At 34.8% G+C, this 16,139-nt stretch overlaps 1 protein-coding gene across 1 annotated transcript in view; it reads right to left on the minus strand.

The window, feature by feature from the left end:
• Positions 1–11,710, minus strand: part of LOC115216412 (annexin A7) — a 69,950-nt gene extending 58,240 nt beyond the window's left edge. Inside the window, exon 1 of the mRNA XM_029785726.2 lies at positions 11,561–11,710. Within this exon, the coding sequence (XP_029641586.1) occupies positions 11,561–11,563 (3 nt within the window). The 5' untranslated portion in view covers positions 11,564–11,710. The remainder of the gene's footprint in view (positions 1–11,560) is intronic.
• Between the last annotated feature and the right edge of the window lie 4,429 nt (positions 11,711–16,139).

Here is a 16,139-nt window from a genome sequence, read left to right on the forward strand (position 1 = left end):
GACTGAAACAAGCAAAAGAGTAAAAGAATATATATATATATATATGTTTGTGTGTGTGTGTGTGTGTGTGTGTTTCCCCCCCCCCCACTACCACCACCACCATCGTTCGGCAACTGATGTTGGTGTGTTTACGTACCTATAACTTAGCAATTCGGCAAAAGAGACCAATAGAATAAGTTTACAAAGAATCCTGGGGTTGATTTGTTCGACCAAAGGCTGTGCTCCAGCAAGGCCACAGTCAAATGATTGAAACAAGTAAAAGAATAAGAAAAAAAGAATAATATGTAAAACAGTTCACAATGAATAGGAAAGTTGTTTGGATATTAAATTAGTTTGTTATTAAAATTTTGATTAATTTTGATATTAAAAATCAGTGAATGAAAGGTGAACTAGGTGGGTGCACTGCGAATGCACAGCAGAATTTTTAAAAGTATAATTTAAGGTTTTAGAAAATTCATATAAATGGTTTTAGCACCTTAGAAAAACCTTATTCATAATTTATTGTAAAACACAAGTTAAGGCGGCAAGCTGGCAGAATCGTTAGCACGTCAGGCGAAATGCTTAGCAATATTTCGCCTGTCATCACATTCTGAGTTCATATTCCGCCGAGGTCGACTTTGCCTTTCATTCTTTCGGGGTCAATAAATTAAGTACCAGTTACACACTGGGGTCGATGTAATCAACTGGTCCCCTCCCCAAAAATGCCAGGCCTTGAGCCTATAGTAAAAAGGATTATAAGGCACAAGTATGATTAATAAAACAAAGAAAAGGAATAGTTTCCTTTTTTTTTCTCCCAACTCTTCCTGCTAAGTATATGAGTAATTTTTTTGTAATATCTGATTTTTAGTACACCATAAAGTCAAAAAGATTGAGAATTACTTATCAAGATATCTAGATTTGGAGCAGCTTGAGTATTTTTTAAGATGTGTATCAGTTTAAACAGAAACAAGTACTTAACCCTTTTGATACCATCTCACATGAAACCGTCCTTGTTATGTAACACAAATTTCCTGTTTAACCATTTAGCATTTAAACAGGCCATATCCAGCCCAAGTTATTTTACTAAATTCTTTGTTATATTTAAAATAATTAAAAGAAAGACAGAGCATCTCAAAATAAATACGGTAACGAAAGGGTTAAGGCAGCAAGCTGGCAGAAATGTTAGCATGCCAGGCAAAATGCTTAGCAGTATTTCATTTGTCTTTATGTTCTGAGTTCAAATTCCGCTGAGGTCGACTTTGCATTTCAGAGTCGATAAATTAAGTACCAGTTGATTAAATGGGGTTGATTAAATGAGTACCAGTTACGCACTGGGGTCGATAATCGACTTAATCCATCTGTGTGTCCTTGTTTATCCCCTCTGTGTTTAGCCCCTTGTGGGTAGTAAAGAAATAGGTATTTCATCTGTCTTTACGTTCTGAGTTGAAATTCTGCCAAGGTCAACTTTGCCTTTCATCTTTTCAGGGTCGATAAATTAAGTACCAGTTACGTACTGGGGTCGATCTAATCGACTGACCGCCTCCCAAAGAATTTTGTGCCTTGTGCCAGGAGTAGAAAAGAATAAATTCTTTGTTATTTTCAAAAATTTATTGAAACAAAGACAATGTATTTCAACAGAAATACAGGTAACTAAACAATTAAAGAAAACAGGCATTGCTCTCTAAAAAAAAATCCAAACAACACACACTTGGTCTATGTTGAGTAATACATAAAACAGCAGAATTAAATTAAAGATATCAAGCTTGTTAGTTAGCTCTTTCTGAACCATTTCAATATTATCTTCAAATATTTTCTGATAGAAAGATAACATTTCCTATCATTATTCAAATAACATTTTCTAGTTAGGTACAACACCAACAATCTTCCAGAGGAGCAGGTAAGTCACTTAAATCAAACAACTTGAATGGTACTTTATTTTTTTATCACCACCACCACTACTACTACTACTGCTACTGCTGCTGCTGCTGTTTAGAATGAGGGTGGTTGTGAAAGTGCTGAAAATTATCTCCTTTCATATAATTAGCCTCAGGATGCTGAAATTCAAAGAAACCAAAACTTAAGAAAAGGAAAGAAAGCCAGTACTGATGAGGCATACAAAGTTACATACAAAGCCAGTACTGATGAGGCATACAAAGTTACATAGTGCAACCTCTATAGAACAAGAAAGGCAAAGTTGATTCAAGAATTAAAATATAAAGAGCCAAGACAAACCACTGATGTTCAAATGATTCTGTTAATCCACTGCTCTTATCAACATGCTTGCTTTTCTGCTTCAAGCTTTTGCTTGATGGGGTTGGGGTCATACCAGGTTACTGGTTCCACAAATGTCATCATGTGTAGAGCTGACTAACTCCACCAGTGCTCTCAATTGCTGGAGGTTCTGTGCTAGCAGTCTGCATCCTCTAAGTACGCAAAGTGACATTGAGCCTCTGGAGATCTTCCAGTGGAAATTTTACCAGTGAGTGTGTTACATAATAAGGCAATAAAAGAGAATGACTCTCCCCAGACACAACAGAATATGCTTCAACACATGAACTCATATAAAGAATCTTGCAAACCAAATCCCAAAACAAATATATATATATATATATATATATATATATATATATATATATATATATATATATATATATACGAGTGGCTGTGTGGTAAGTAGTTTGTTTACCAACCACATGGTTCCGGGTTCAGTCCCACTGCATAGCACCTTGGGCAAGTGTTTTCTGCTATAGCCTCGGGCCGACCAAAGCCTTGTGAGTGGATTTGGTAGACGGAAACTGAAAAGAAGCCCGTTGTATATATGCATATATATATGCATGTGTGTGTCTGTGTGTCTGTGTTTGTCCCCCTAGCATTGCTTGACAACCGATGCTGGTGTGTTTATGTCCCCGTTACTTAGCGGTTCGGCAAAAGAGACCGATAGAAGTACTGGGCTTACAAAAGAATAAGTCCCGGGGTCGAGTTGCTCGATTAAAGGCGGTGCTCCAGCATGGCCGCAGTCAAATGACTGAAACAAGTAAAAAAGTAAAGAGTATACATCCAACCACACATAGCCAGTAGTTCATATATTCCCAAAAAGAATCACACCCTAAAGCATTAGAGAAGTAATATATTTTTTAGGACATCCAAAAAAGCAAAAACATCCTAAATATAATATATATATATTGAAATAAGTTTTCAATTCGCAATTACTTTGAAATGTATTTCTATTTCCTTCTCAGAAATGTTTTTGTGTTTTAGGATGCTAGCGTAATAACTTCCAGCAATTAAAAAGAGAAATCTGTAATAATGACATCTTTATATATAAAAGTAAGGTTGTGTGCTGTCTGTCTCCTACGATTTAGATTCCTTACTCCCACATTTTGCGGTGCAGTTTAAGCAAAACCGGGTATCTTATAGTCGTGATTCATATCGAGCCCTTCTGGGTATTAGCGCACATCTACGATGAGTCTATGATTTAAAAAAAAATTTACCATCAATTTTTCCCATTTTTAATGCATTTTTGGTATATATAAGGGAACTCTCTAAAAATTTATTATTAAATCTCAGAACGTAAAAAGCTACATTAACCCCCCCCCCTTTGTGGTTAGCCATATTGAGATGGCTATTATACTTTACATCTCTAAAAATGCTTATATAGTTATTTCCCTTACAAACCTGAGCAACGCCAGGCGATACTGCTAGTTAGTTAGTTAGTTAATTTGGCTCAAAAGCAAATAGCAAGGCCATGTAGGGGGACATGGAGTTATATAGTTATATATAAAAGAGAAGTTGTGTGTCTGTCTCCTACGATTTAGATTCCTAACTACTCCCACATTTTGCAGTGCAGTGTAACCAAAAGCGGGTATCTTATAGTCGTGATTCATATCGAGCCCTTCTGGGTATTAGCGTGCGTCTACGATGAGTCTACGATTTTAAAAAAATTTACCATCATTTTTTTCCATTTTAATGCATTTTTTCGCTATTATATAAGGGAAGTAACTCTCTAAAAATGTCTACGATGAGTCAACGATTTAAAAAAAAATTTACCATCATTTTTTTCCCATTTTTAATGCATTTTTTTGCTATTTTTTGGCAATAACTCTCTAAAAATGCTTATATAGTTATTTCCCTTACAAACCTGAGCAATGCCGGGCGATACTGCTAGTTTTATAATAAAGTAACTTTTAAGCATTCAACATATTCATTTTGCTCAAGTTTCTTTTTGTATTTTCCCGGGCTTGTTTTTGTTTCATAGTCAAACCTGGAGACATATTACCTAAACACGAGTGGCTTTCAAACTTTAAAACTTCAGGCATCTGTTAGAACTGAGTCAATCCAAGCGGAACACCATAAAACTGTCTGTGGCGGCCAGTTCATTGTCCCTTTAATCTTCAGTACTGACCATGTGCATTCAATGCCGTAATATTAGCATAACAAGAGCATCACAGACTGGATGGATGTGCAGATGTTGATTGAATACATAAAGAAGAACATTATATACACATAACAAAAAAACTTGTGCTAGAGATTTTAGGACGGAGGAAAGTAGACTTAGTTGGAACACATCTCACAAAAAAGGCTTACTTTTCAACATATGGTTGTATTGATAAGTCCACATCATCATCATCATTGGTATAGTTATATACATATGTACAACAATCTCAGCAAACATGTTCAACAATGACATAGAGAGATTCTTGAAGAAATTTAATTTTTGTGATTCATGTCTGAATGCTCCATGGTGGGGCAAGTTGGCTTATGCTAGGGGAGGGGGGACATACCAGTATGTTCCAACAGGCATGGATACATTGAAACTCCGACGTCTGGCAGCTGACTTGGCAGACACCAATAAAATTATTAACCATCTTACAAACAATAACTCTGAGCACCTTTTCAAACTTCACCTGTCTAACACCCGTGGACATATTTACAAAATCAGAAAACAGCACAGCTCCCATGACTTCAGGAAACATTTTTTCACACTAAGAGTTGCTGAAGCATGGAACAAACTGCCGGCATCAGTTGTTAGTTGTCGGAGCACTGCATCCTTCAAAACTTCCATGCTTCCTGAAATTCGCCAACACTACACTTGATTTTCTCCCCTCCATACACACACAAGCATGTATCTGACTCATACATTGTTCACATCCCAGACATTTGTACATTACTGCATATACTTTATACACACTCTTTACAAGTTGTGGTGCACCTAAGCACTGTATACTATAATTTCATTATTATTATTATTATTATTATACCCACACAAGTGTGCCATCTCCATCTCTAACCACCAACTTTGTTTCCTCATAACTTTCAGAAAAATAGATGTGGCCAGTGCTGGTGACATGTGAAAGGCACTTGTGCTGGTGGCACATAAAAGGCACCCATGACAGTGACATATAAAAGGCACCTGTGACGGTGATACATAAAATGCACCCAGTACGCTCTGTAGAATGGTCAGTATTAGTAAAGGGATACAGGCATAGAAACCAAGTCAAGACAGACTGAAACCTGATGCAGCTCCCCGGCTTACCAGCTCCAGTCAAACCATCTAACCCATGCCAACATAGAAAATAGATGTCAAATGATGATGATGATGAAATTTTCTACAAATATGCTTCAGATGGTGTACATTCTAATTACATTGGAGTTTGTTGTGAAAAATTTTCAGGTAGATGGGGATAGGAGTTTTGGAAAATTCACACGGGTTAGCTTTGTTTCCTCATAGCTTTCAGAAAGACAGGCTTTTTCTATGAAATTTGCTATAAATACCCTTCAGAATGAGTACATTGCTTTTATATCAGAATTTAATATGAAAAAAATATAATTGGTGGGTAATGCACACATACATAGTGACACATGTCACACAGGAAACAAAGACAACTTATGAATTTTCTGAAACTCTTCTTCCCACTCCCAGAAAAAGGTTTTCACAATGAATTCTAATATAATCAAAATCTACACCATCTGAAGCATATTTGTAGAAAATTTCATTAAAAAAAATATCCATTTTTCTGGAAGTTGTGAAGAAATATAATTGGCAGGGAGTGGTTCACACTTGTGTAAGTACGTTGAACTATTAGTATGTGGTTCACACTTATGTAAGTATGTGGAACTATATAGGCATAGGAGTGGCTGTGTGATAAATAGCTTGCTTATGAACCACATGGTTCCGGGTTCAGTCCCACTGCGTGGTACCTTGAGCAAGTCTTCTACTATAGCCTCGGGCCGACCAAAGCCTTGTGAGTGGCTTTGGTAGATGGAAACTGAAAGAAGCTTGTCGTGTCTGTGTATGTATATGTGTGTGTGTGTGTATCTGTGTTTGTCCCCCAACATCGCTTGACAACTGATGCTGGTGTGTTTACATCCCCGTAACTTAGCAGTTCGGCAAAAGAGACTGATAGAATAAGTACTAGGCTTACAAAGAATAAGACCTGGGGTCGATTTGCTCGACTAAAGGCGGTGCTCCAGCATGGCCACTGTCGAATGACTAAAACAAGTAAAGAGTATTACCAACATCATTTAACATTCATTTTTCCATGATTTCATGGATCAGACAGAACTCATGGAAGTATATGTTCCTAAAGTCAGATGCCCTTCCTGTTGCCAACCTTCATGTTTCCACTATTTCCCTACAGCCAAAATTGTTTTCTACAGACGAATAGGAAAGAACAATGTCGCTTGCACAACAGTGATGCTTGTTTACAACAACCATCATGTGATGCCAAGAACAGGAGACACACACATACACACTTATATACATACATGAGGGGCATCTTTCAGTTTTTACCTACCAAAACCATTCACAAGGCTTTTGTTGGCTTGAGGCAACAATAGAAAACATTTGCCCAAGGTGCCGCGCAGTGGGACTGAACCTGAAACCACAAGGTTGGGAAGCAAGCTTCTTAAGCACACACCAACGTTTGTGCCTTTATTTACATTGAAATAATTTCAGTTTTCAATTCCGTTTTGCTCTTTAGACAAAATGTTTTCCCTATAGCTTTTGATGTGGTTAGGGTTGGGCTGTTTTACTGCTTTTTCTAACCATAAAAAATTACATTTCACCTTCAAAAATTTATCAAAAGATTTGTAAAAGTTGTGTGGTTAAGAAGCTTGCATGTGGTTTTGGGTTCAGTCCCACTACAGGACATCTTCGACAAGCGTCTTCTACTATAGCCTCATGTGAGTGGATTTGGTTGGAAATTGATAGATGTCCACCATGCAGCAAAAGAGACTAAAAGAATCAGTACCAAGCTTTAAATTAAGGGATCTTTTCGGTTTGAACGGCAGTTTTTTCTAGCGGTGTCATATGAAATTGTCACCCATAATTATGACCCTAGTATCGATCTATTGCATTTCAAACTGTTTTAGGGTTAAGGGTTAGAGTTAGGGTTAGGGGTGGGGGGAAGGGTATCTTTTTTTCTTCAGAAATGTAAATAAACCCAATCTGTTTCTTAAACGAGGGACATATTCATACGGCACAGAATGTTTTCATCTCAATAGACGTCATTGATTGGTTGAAATTGCACGAAAAAAAAACCCAACAAATATCTTACAAACTATAGAATTTTCTCAATAAAGCCAAGAGAAAAAGATGTTTTATAAACACATTCTACCAGTATACGAAGATTAAAAGTGTTTAGTTACATGGAAATAATTTTTAAAAACTGCCGGTCAAACCGAAAAGATCCAAATTAAGTATTAAGAGTTGACTTGTTTGACTAAACCCTTCAAAATGGTGCCCCAGCATGACCACAGTCCTACATCTGAAACAAGTAAATGGTAAAAGATAAAAAGCAAAAATAAAAGTTTGGGATAATACTTCTTGTTCTTTTGAAAGCCATTAACCGTTCAGTTGCTGGAATTTAAGTAGTAAATATATGCGATAACAACAGTGTTGTGTTCACTACATATAAAATCAAAGAGACAAACAATAGTAATTATAGTAACGACTATAATTAAGACAAGTGAGGAATGAACAACTGCAGTCTTAATTTCCTGCTAACAATGTTAAACACACAGAGAGTTGGCTTTAAGTGGGCAAAGTTTGTAGCATAATTCAGAGAGTTGGCTTTAAGTGGGTAAAGTTTGTAACATATTTCCACGCATGGATCAGAAGGCGGAAGAAATATTATTAAAGTTGAAACTAAGATGTTTAATGGATGGTTAGTTGATTGCTCCAGTCACACTAGACAGCACATAAAGAGAGAGGGATTAAACATAAAAGGTGCAGAATGGATGTACATACGAGCAGTGGCGGACTGAGTCTAAAAATATTAGTTGCCAGGATACTAAGGGAACCCACTAGCAACTACAATGCTATTATTTTTTATTTTCATTTATTAATTTATTTTGTTAAAAGTATTCTTTTCAACTGTCTACAAACACAGCCAGGCTGAAAATTCTCTAACTTGAGGGGCGAGGCTCCTTAGATACTAACATGGGCCCCCATATATGGATTCTAGTGACGCAAGGACCGACTTGCCATCGGGCAACCTGGCCAGTCCACCACTGTATACGAAGCTTGGTGGCAGACAATAAGTAAAGGAAGAAGTCTACACACGTTCACGGCGAGGGAGAAAGAATGTAAGAATCTTACAGAAGAGAGACAGATAGACAGAGAGGGAAAGAGTAAATGAAAGTATGTGGGAGAAGTTACATAAACGAGAAATTTGTTTCAATTTTGGAGATGTACTTGCATAGCAAGTGACCTGATCAGAGATCGTGTGCTGGAACGAAAACAATTGAAGCGTGGAAGGTGTTTATAAGCCATTTAAGAAACACACAAAACCGTTAGATTTACTTCAACATTTAAATTTAATTTGCCAAAATATTTTCGTCCTTTGAGACCGCGACCTATTCACTGACAAAATTCCGTGCTGCGACGACGAAAATATTTTGGCAAATTAAATTTAAATGTTGAAGTGAATTAACGGTTTTGTGTGTTTCTTAAATGGCTTATAAACACCTTCCACGCTTCAATGTTTTAATTTTATTTGAAGGCAATAAATATTTTTCTTTCGAAAAATTGTATTCATTTTATCACTTTTTATAAGCACCAAGAAATTAGATAAAGATTAAATTACAATTCCTTGTATATTTATGCTCTGTTTCCTGATATTACCCGTAGTAACAAAACTATACTTCCAAAGAAATCTGTCATGCGAACAGATAACAGACTAATACATAAAAATTTAATTAATAACGCGATAATATTGAGCTGTTCCCATTGGTATATTTCGTGTTTTCAAATCAATTACAAAAAAAAACTGTTTGCAAATAAAACTTTTTAACGTATTTAAGATTTTTGAAGAAAAAAATCTATTCTCTAACCAACATTCTTTGTTTTCAATAATTTTATTTCCAATATAAATCTAAGCAGCTGAAAACTAGACTGATATTAAATGGGTTAAATAAACTGAATTATATACTGCAACTGTTTAAAACTATTTAGTCACATTTGTATGATTTTAAAGTTATTTTCCTAAACTCTTCATTTTTCACAAAAGCAATGTATTTCAACAGGAACAAAGTAACAGGAGGGAGGGGCAAGAAAGTGGTGCTAAAAGTACATCCACCCCCAGGGTGCTAAAAGTACCCTTGCCCACCGGGTCGTTATAACTCTTACCACGCCACTGGAAAGAATCAACGAATCCCTCATAAGACTCTGAAAGCTTAAATCTACAAACTTTAAGTTGGGGGTAATTTTCTATATAGAACTTCTTAGTCCTTTCCAATAGTTACAACACAGTTTTTCTATAAACTTCTTTAGGACCCGGGAACCTTCAAGTCTTTTAGAAAGACTGAACGTCCCAACTGCTCAACACTCCCAACATTAAAACATTGATTGTATTCGTATATCGATAGTAGAGTGTGGAGACTGGGTTCTGAGTATGTTTGGATGTTTTTTACGTGTTTCTGTTGTTGTTTGGTGTCTGTGAACAATTTTAATGAACAAATGGGTCTGTGATGACGAAAAGGCATCGTTTTAGCATTCTTTCGGTTTACGAACTAGCTAACGACGACGAATATTCCAATTGATAGATCAAAGGAACAGCCTAGAAATTAACGTGCAAATGGTTGAGTACTCCAAAGATACGCCTACCCTTAACGTAATTCTCAGGGAGAATGTGACACGGTTGGCCCCTTTGAAATACAAGTACTACTTATTTTTTGCCATCTTCTGAAATTAAATGTTTTGCACAACGTGACGCCGGGAATCGAAATTACAACCTTACGATTGTAAGCCAAACACATAACCACTAAAACAAGCACCTTTATACATGCTGAAAATGGAAACATAGACAGTATTTGACAATGTCCAGACGGACGGGTCGGATAGACAGACACCTTATCCTTTTTCTTTTTTTTTTTTTACCTACAAAAAAAATTATAATTTCTTTGGGTTCCTGTTATTTCAACAAAGGAAACTTTTCAAATTTTTAAGGTTTTCCTATATCCATGCTCCATTAAAAAAAAACATTCAAATAACAATGCCGATTGCTGACAATTTTTCAATTACAGTTTATGATCTTAAATCGAAAGAATCTCATCGTTATAATCCTCGCGGGAACCAAGAATACCAGTAATATACTGCAGGAAAATTAACTAAATAAAAGTTGATAACAGCTTACCCAGTCTTTGCAATATACATACATGCACACACGCAAGTATACACACAGCTACACACATTACAAACGAGATGTCTGTATTGAGTTCATAGAGATGTGAATGCAGAGATTATTAATAAATAAAAAATATTTACAGATATTCGTTTTGATCTAGGCACTAGGCCACCAATTTCGAGGGAAGATTATCAATCGATATCATCGATCTTAATAATTTAGAATGATAGAAAATATGGCATTTTGTAGCTTTGGTTTTATTGTTCCATTCGCGTATAAGATGCTTTATAAGAATAAAAATCGGTTGGTGGAAGAATACAGCAGATTGAATTTAACCTCAGTAAAATAGATTTGAATCGTTAGAAAGACCTGCTAAATCTCCCTATCAAACTATAGTCTTAAACGGGGAACACTCGGATAATGGAATTTTAGATTTCCTGCAGGTAAATAGAAAAAAGATGGGGATGGTCACAGATGGATTGCTCCAGCAGGACTGACATAGGGTTATACAACAACAGGTATGAACTTTTATTTTTAGGGGTGTCTAATAACGAAAGATTTGTTCAGAGATATCAAAGTTTAAGTGAACCCCTATCAAGATTCGAACTCAGAAGGGCGAAAGTAAATACACCGATCTTAGTAATTAGGTCTCGCAATCCAGTTCATGCAAACTCAGCGACCTTTAATATATATTGATATAAGTTAAACTAATTATGTACAAATAATAATTTCTATGGATTTTTTTTTTTTTTTTTCTTTTTTTCGGAGATATTACAAAATCAAAGTTGGGTCGTGCACTCGATCAACGAAAGAATTATTGTCGCACTACGACATTTCTGAAAGAGGTGAGGGAAAAAATCGATCAAGTATCGAGTTTCTCGCGTTAATTAGTTTTCCAGTAATGTTACTAACTGCCATACGATGATTAAATACTAAAAACCAAACAAGATACTCACCATCGTTGTTAAAATAAGGAGTTTATCGGAGATTTAAGTAAGGCAGGACTTCGAAAGCCGAACGAAGTTATATGTAGGTGGGTTCCAACACGCACACGCACTTTCTCTCTCTCTCTCTTCTGTTCCTCTTTCGTTCTTTCTTTCCCCGCCTCTCACTCTTTCTTTCTCTCTCTCTCTACACACCCATTATGTCTCTGTGTATCCGCTCTTTCTGTTTGCCCTTTTCCCCTCTCTCTCTTTCACTTTCACCTTCTCTAGCTTCCTGTCTCTTTCTCTCTATCGTCCCTGGCTGCTTCTTATAACTTTCTTGTTCCTTCTCTCTCTCTCATTTCTTTTAGCTTCACCTTCTTCCTCTCTCTTATTCCTTTTCTGCTGTCTCTGACACACCCCTGACGCTTCCTTTCTCTCTCTATCTATCTCTCTCTTTCTCTCTCACTCACACACTCATTCTTTGTATGTATATGTAGAGGGAAAGGTGAAGCAAAAAGATGAAGTAGCAGATGGAACAGGCATATGGACGACATCAATGTAAAATAACGGGAAAGCATCAGATTGTGGTTTAAATAATTTATTTAAACGACACTTGCATTTAGTTGTATACACCTGACATTACCAACTTACTTCGAGTTGACGAAGAAGAAAATAACAGGGGAAATATTGTGTCGACATGATGGGGTAGAAATCGGGTATGTTTTGTATGCGTCGGTCATTCAGCGGTGTCCGTTTATGATCCATGTTCTGCGTTTGCTGCTGTTTTGGGTCGTTCATGCTGAGTATGTGGTTCCCTGTTGGCTGCTTAATTGGCAGAAGTTACTTGTTGGCTGTCTCGCCTGTGGCTGTCTGCCTCTGCCATATGTCTGACAGCTAGAAGGACAGACATACCACAAGAGTAATTTCTGCCTATGTAAGTCGCCTCCTGTCCACTTTTATTCATTAAATTTGCCATGAAGGCAGTACATAGATGTAGCTTTGCGGGCTGGACGCCTCCTGTCCACTCGAACCTTAAATGACACAGCTCAGGTCGTAGGTCGAAGGGAAAAACCTTTCCATCATGTTTTGGCAGGACAAAAGAATTTCTTTCGCGGCTGTTTTGGCCAGTGGGTGGATCAGACAAGCGAGAATCCTCAGATTCGGTTTCAAATCTCAGCTCGGAAAAAGGAAATGTTAGCTTTTACATATGTATTACATCTTAATTCTTACGCACTGCCTACTCCCACAAAGAAATCTCAAAATGGAAATCTGAAATTATTTCGTTCTTGTATCGAAAACCATTACATTTGTTGCACATAAAGTGAATAAATAAAAACGAAACATAGCCAAAATGAGGATGTACTTTTCATCATAATTATTTCATTTAATAAAAACGAGTAGAAAAAGTTTAGCTCCTAAAGCAGTGAAATACTTAAACTAAATAATCTACTGTGTAATCGTACTCTTAACAGCGAAAGCTTATTCACTGAATGTAATGAGTGGGCGGTACAATAAAACTATTTGAAACTTTCTTGTCGGAATTTTAGAAATTGTTTGAAAGAAAGAGCAAAGGAGATTATGAAAGTACACAAAATACGTTGCAAATAATAATTCAAAATAATTTTTTAAGCTTGAAGAATAAAATAAAGTGAAAATCCCATTCATACTTCACCATTAATATTTCTTTAATTTATTATTATTATTATTATTATTATTATTATTATTGTTCATTATTATTATTATTATTGAGTGAGAGAGCAGTTCATGCCATCAAAGTGACACTGGGGTAAAATATACGAAGCCCAGTATACCCATCATGACTACCCGTCTGATAAAGGTACACCAGGCACATGCATCACAACCATATGTGCGCGACATGGTGATCTCATATCAAGATAAACAGCACATGACCTTGCAGGTGGAGCCCAGTTAGAATTTTATTCAGATCGAGTAACCCATCCCGCTCAAAAGGTCCCTGAATAAGGGTTGTTTAAGGACGTTGAACGAAACACCCATGTTTCCAGAGGTGAATTATTCAAACCCCAAAGAATCCTTCTCAACACATGGCTATGATGCTCCCCCACTACTTCTGCTCGTGATCAGAGAGGTACATATCGTCAGCCACTAAGGGACATGCTCAACTGGTTAAGGTCAAACAACTGACAAGCAAATCTGTGGTATTGAGCAGAATATTTGCTGTAGCCCATCTTTTATACCAAGACAAAACAATGTACATGATAACACTTCCAATCAGTTAAGATCAGAAGCCATGAGAGCCACTGCCTGGTACTGCATCAGGGCATATTATTATTATTATTATTATTATTATTATTATTATTATTATTATTATTATTATTATTATTATTATTATTATCATCATTATTATTATTATTATTATTATCATTATTATTATTATTATCATCATTATTATTATTATTATTATTATTATTATTATTATTATTATTATTATTATTATTATTATTATTATTATTATCATTATTATTATTATTATTATCATCATCATTATTATTATTATTATTATTATTATCATTATTATTATTATTATTATTATCATTATTATTATTATTATCATCATCATCATTATTATTATTATTATTATTATTATCATTATTATTATTATTATTATTATTATTATTATCATTATTATTATTATTATTATCATTATTATTATTATTATTATTATTATCATTATTATTATTATTATCATCATTATTATTATTATTATTATCATTATTATTATTATTATTATCATTATTATTATTATTATTATTATTATTATCATTATTATTATTATTATCATCATTATTATTATTATTATTATTATTATCATTATTATCATTATTATTATTATTATTATTATTATTATTATCATTATTATTATTATTATTATCATCATCATTATTATTATTATTATTATTATTATCATTATTATTATTATTATTATTATTATTATTATTATTATTATCATTATTATTATTATTATTATTATCATCATTATTATTATTATTATCATTATTATTATTATTATCATCATCATTATTATTATTATTATTATCATTATTATTATTATTATTATCATCATTATTATTATTATTATTATTATCATTATTATTATTATTATCATCATTATTATTATTATTATTATTATTATTATTATATCATTATTATTATTATCATCATTATTATTATTATTATTATTATTATTATTATTATTATTATTATTATTATCATTATTATTATTATTATTATTATTATTATTATTATTATCATTATTATTATTATTATCATTATTATTATTATTATTATCATCATTATTATTATTATTATTATTCTATGTTTGACTTTTGCTTTATATTTGTACAAGTTGGCTCCAAGTCTCACCCAGAGACCTCAAGAGACAACAGGGTTAGAAGTTCATGTTGTTGTTATGCCTAGTGTGCCATATATTTGGGGGTGGGGGTGTTGTACTAATGAATGTCTAAAAAAAAATTTTTTTTTTTTTTTTTTTAAACCGAAAATTATGTTTGTTTTAAACCTTGAGATTACATAGAAAGTATTTTGCGTAGGATATGAGCAGTTCCCATGAGCACTATCTTTTGAATTTCTGCCATTTTGGGGTTTCCTGGTATCTGAGTTAGGTAGCTATCTGCCCCTTTTGCTATCATTCCCAGGGCACCTATGACAACAGGTATTGTTTTAGTCTTCAGCTTCCACATTTTGCTGATTTCTATTTCAAGATCTTTATATTTGCTCAGTTTTTGGTAGGTCTTGACAGATACGTTTATATCGATTGGGACAGTCATATCAATGAGGAGGCATGTTCTTTGTTTGAAGTCTTTCAATATGATGTCTGGCCTATTTGCATCTATCTTTCTGTCAGTTTGAATGGCGAAGTTCCAGAGGAGTGAGATGTGGTCATTTTCAAGCACTGGGGGTGGTTTGTGTTCCCACCAGTTTTTTTCATGGGGCAAATCCAGGTTTTTACAGATTACCCAGTGAATATATTGTGCAGCTCTATCGTGCCTGTTGAGATACTCTGTAGGCGCTAGAAGACTGCACTTGGAGACCACATGGTCAATGGTTTCATTTTGTTGCTTGCATACACGACACGTTGGACTGCTTCTGATCTTTAATATGTTGGCCTGGTAGTTTCTTGTTGGTAGGCATTGATCTTGAGCTGCTATGATAAACCCCTCTGTTTCAGATTTTAAGCCAGAGGCCATTAGCCATTGATGGGTCAGGGCTTTGTCAACATCTGCATTATTTGCTCTCTTTGGGTATTTGCCATAGAGAGGTTTTTCTTTCCATTTATCATTCAGAATATCTAAGGCCGCAGATTTAGCACGGGTTTTCATGCGCTTAGCTTTTTCTGTGCCTGTTTCTTGTATGTCTATCTCTAATTCCGAAATTTGTTGTATTCGGAATTCACTTAGATATTCCTTTGCCTGTTTTGTTACTGAGTATGATGCTTTCTTGTTTTCATGTTTTGAGACAAGTTTTAACATCCAGTCCTCAGAGTTTTTCAGGTAGGTATCTAGGCCAATTGTAGCAATCTTCATTGTTATTGCCAGTTGTAAAAGTCCACGGC

Source organism: Octopus sinensis, linkage group LG10 (assembly GCF_006345805.1).
Source record: "Octopus sinensis linkage group LG10, ASM634580v1, whole genome shotgun sequence".
NCBI lineage: Eukaryota > Metazoa > Mollusca > Cephalopoda > Octopoda > Octopodidae > Octopus > Octopus sinensis.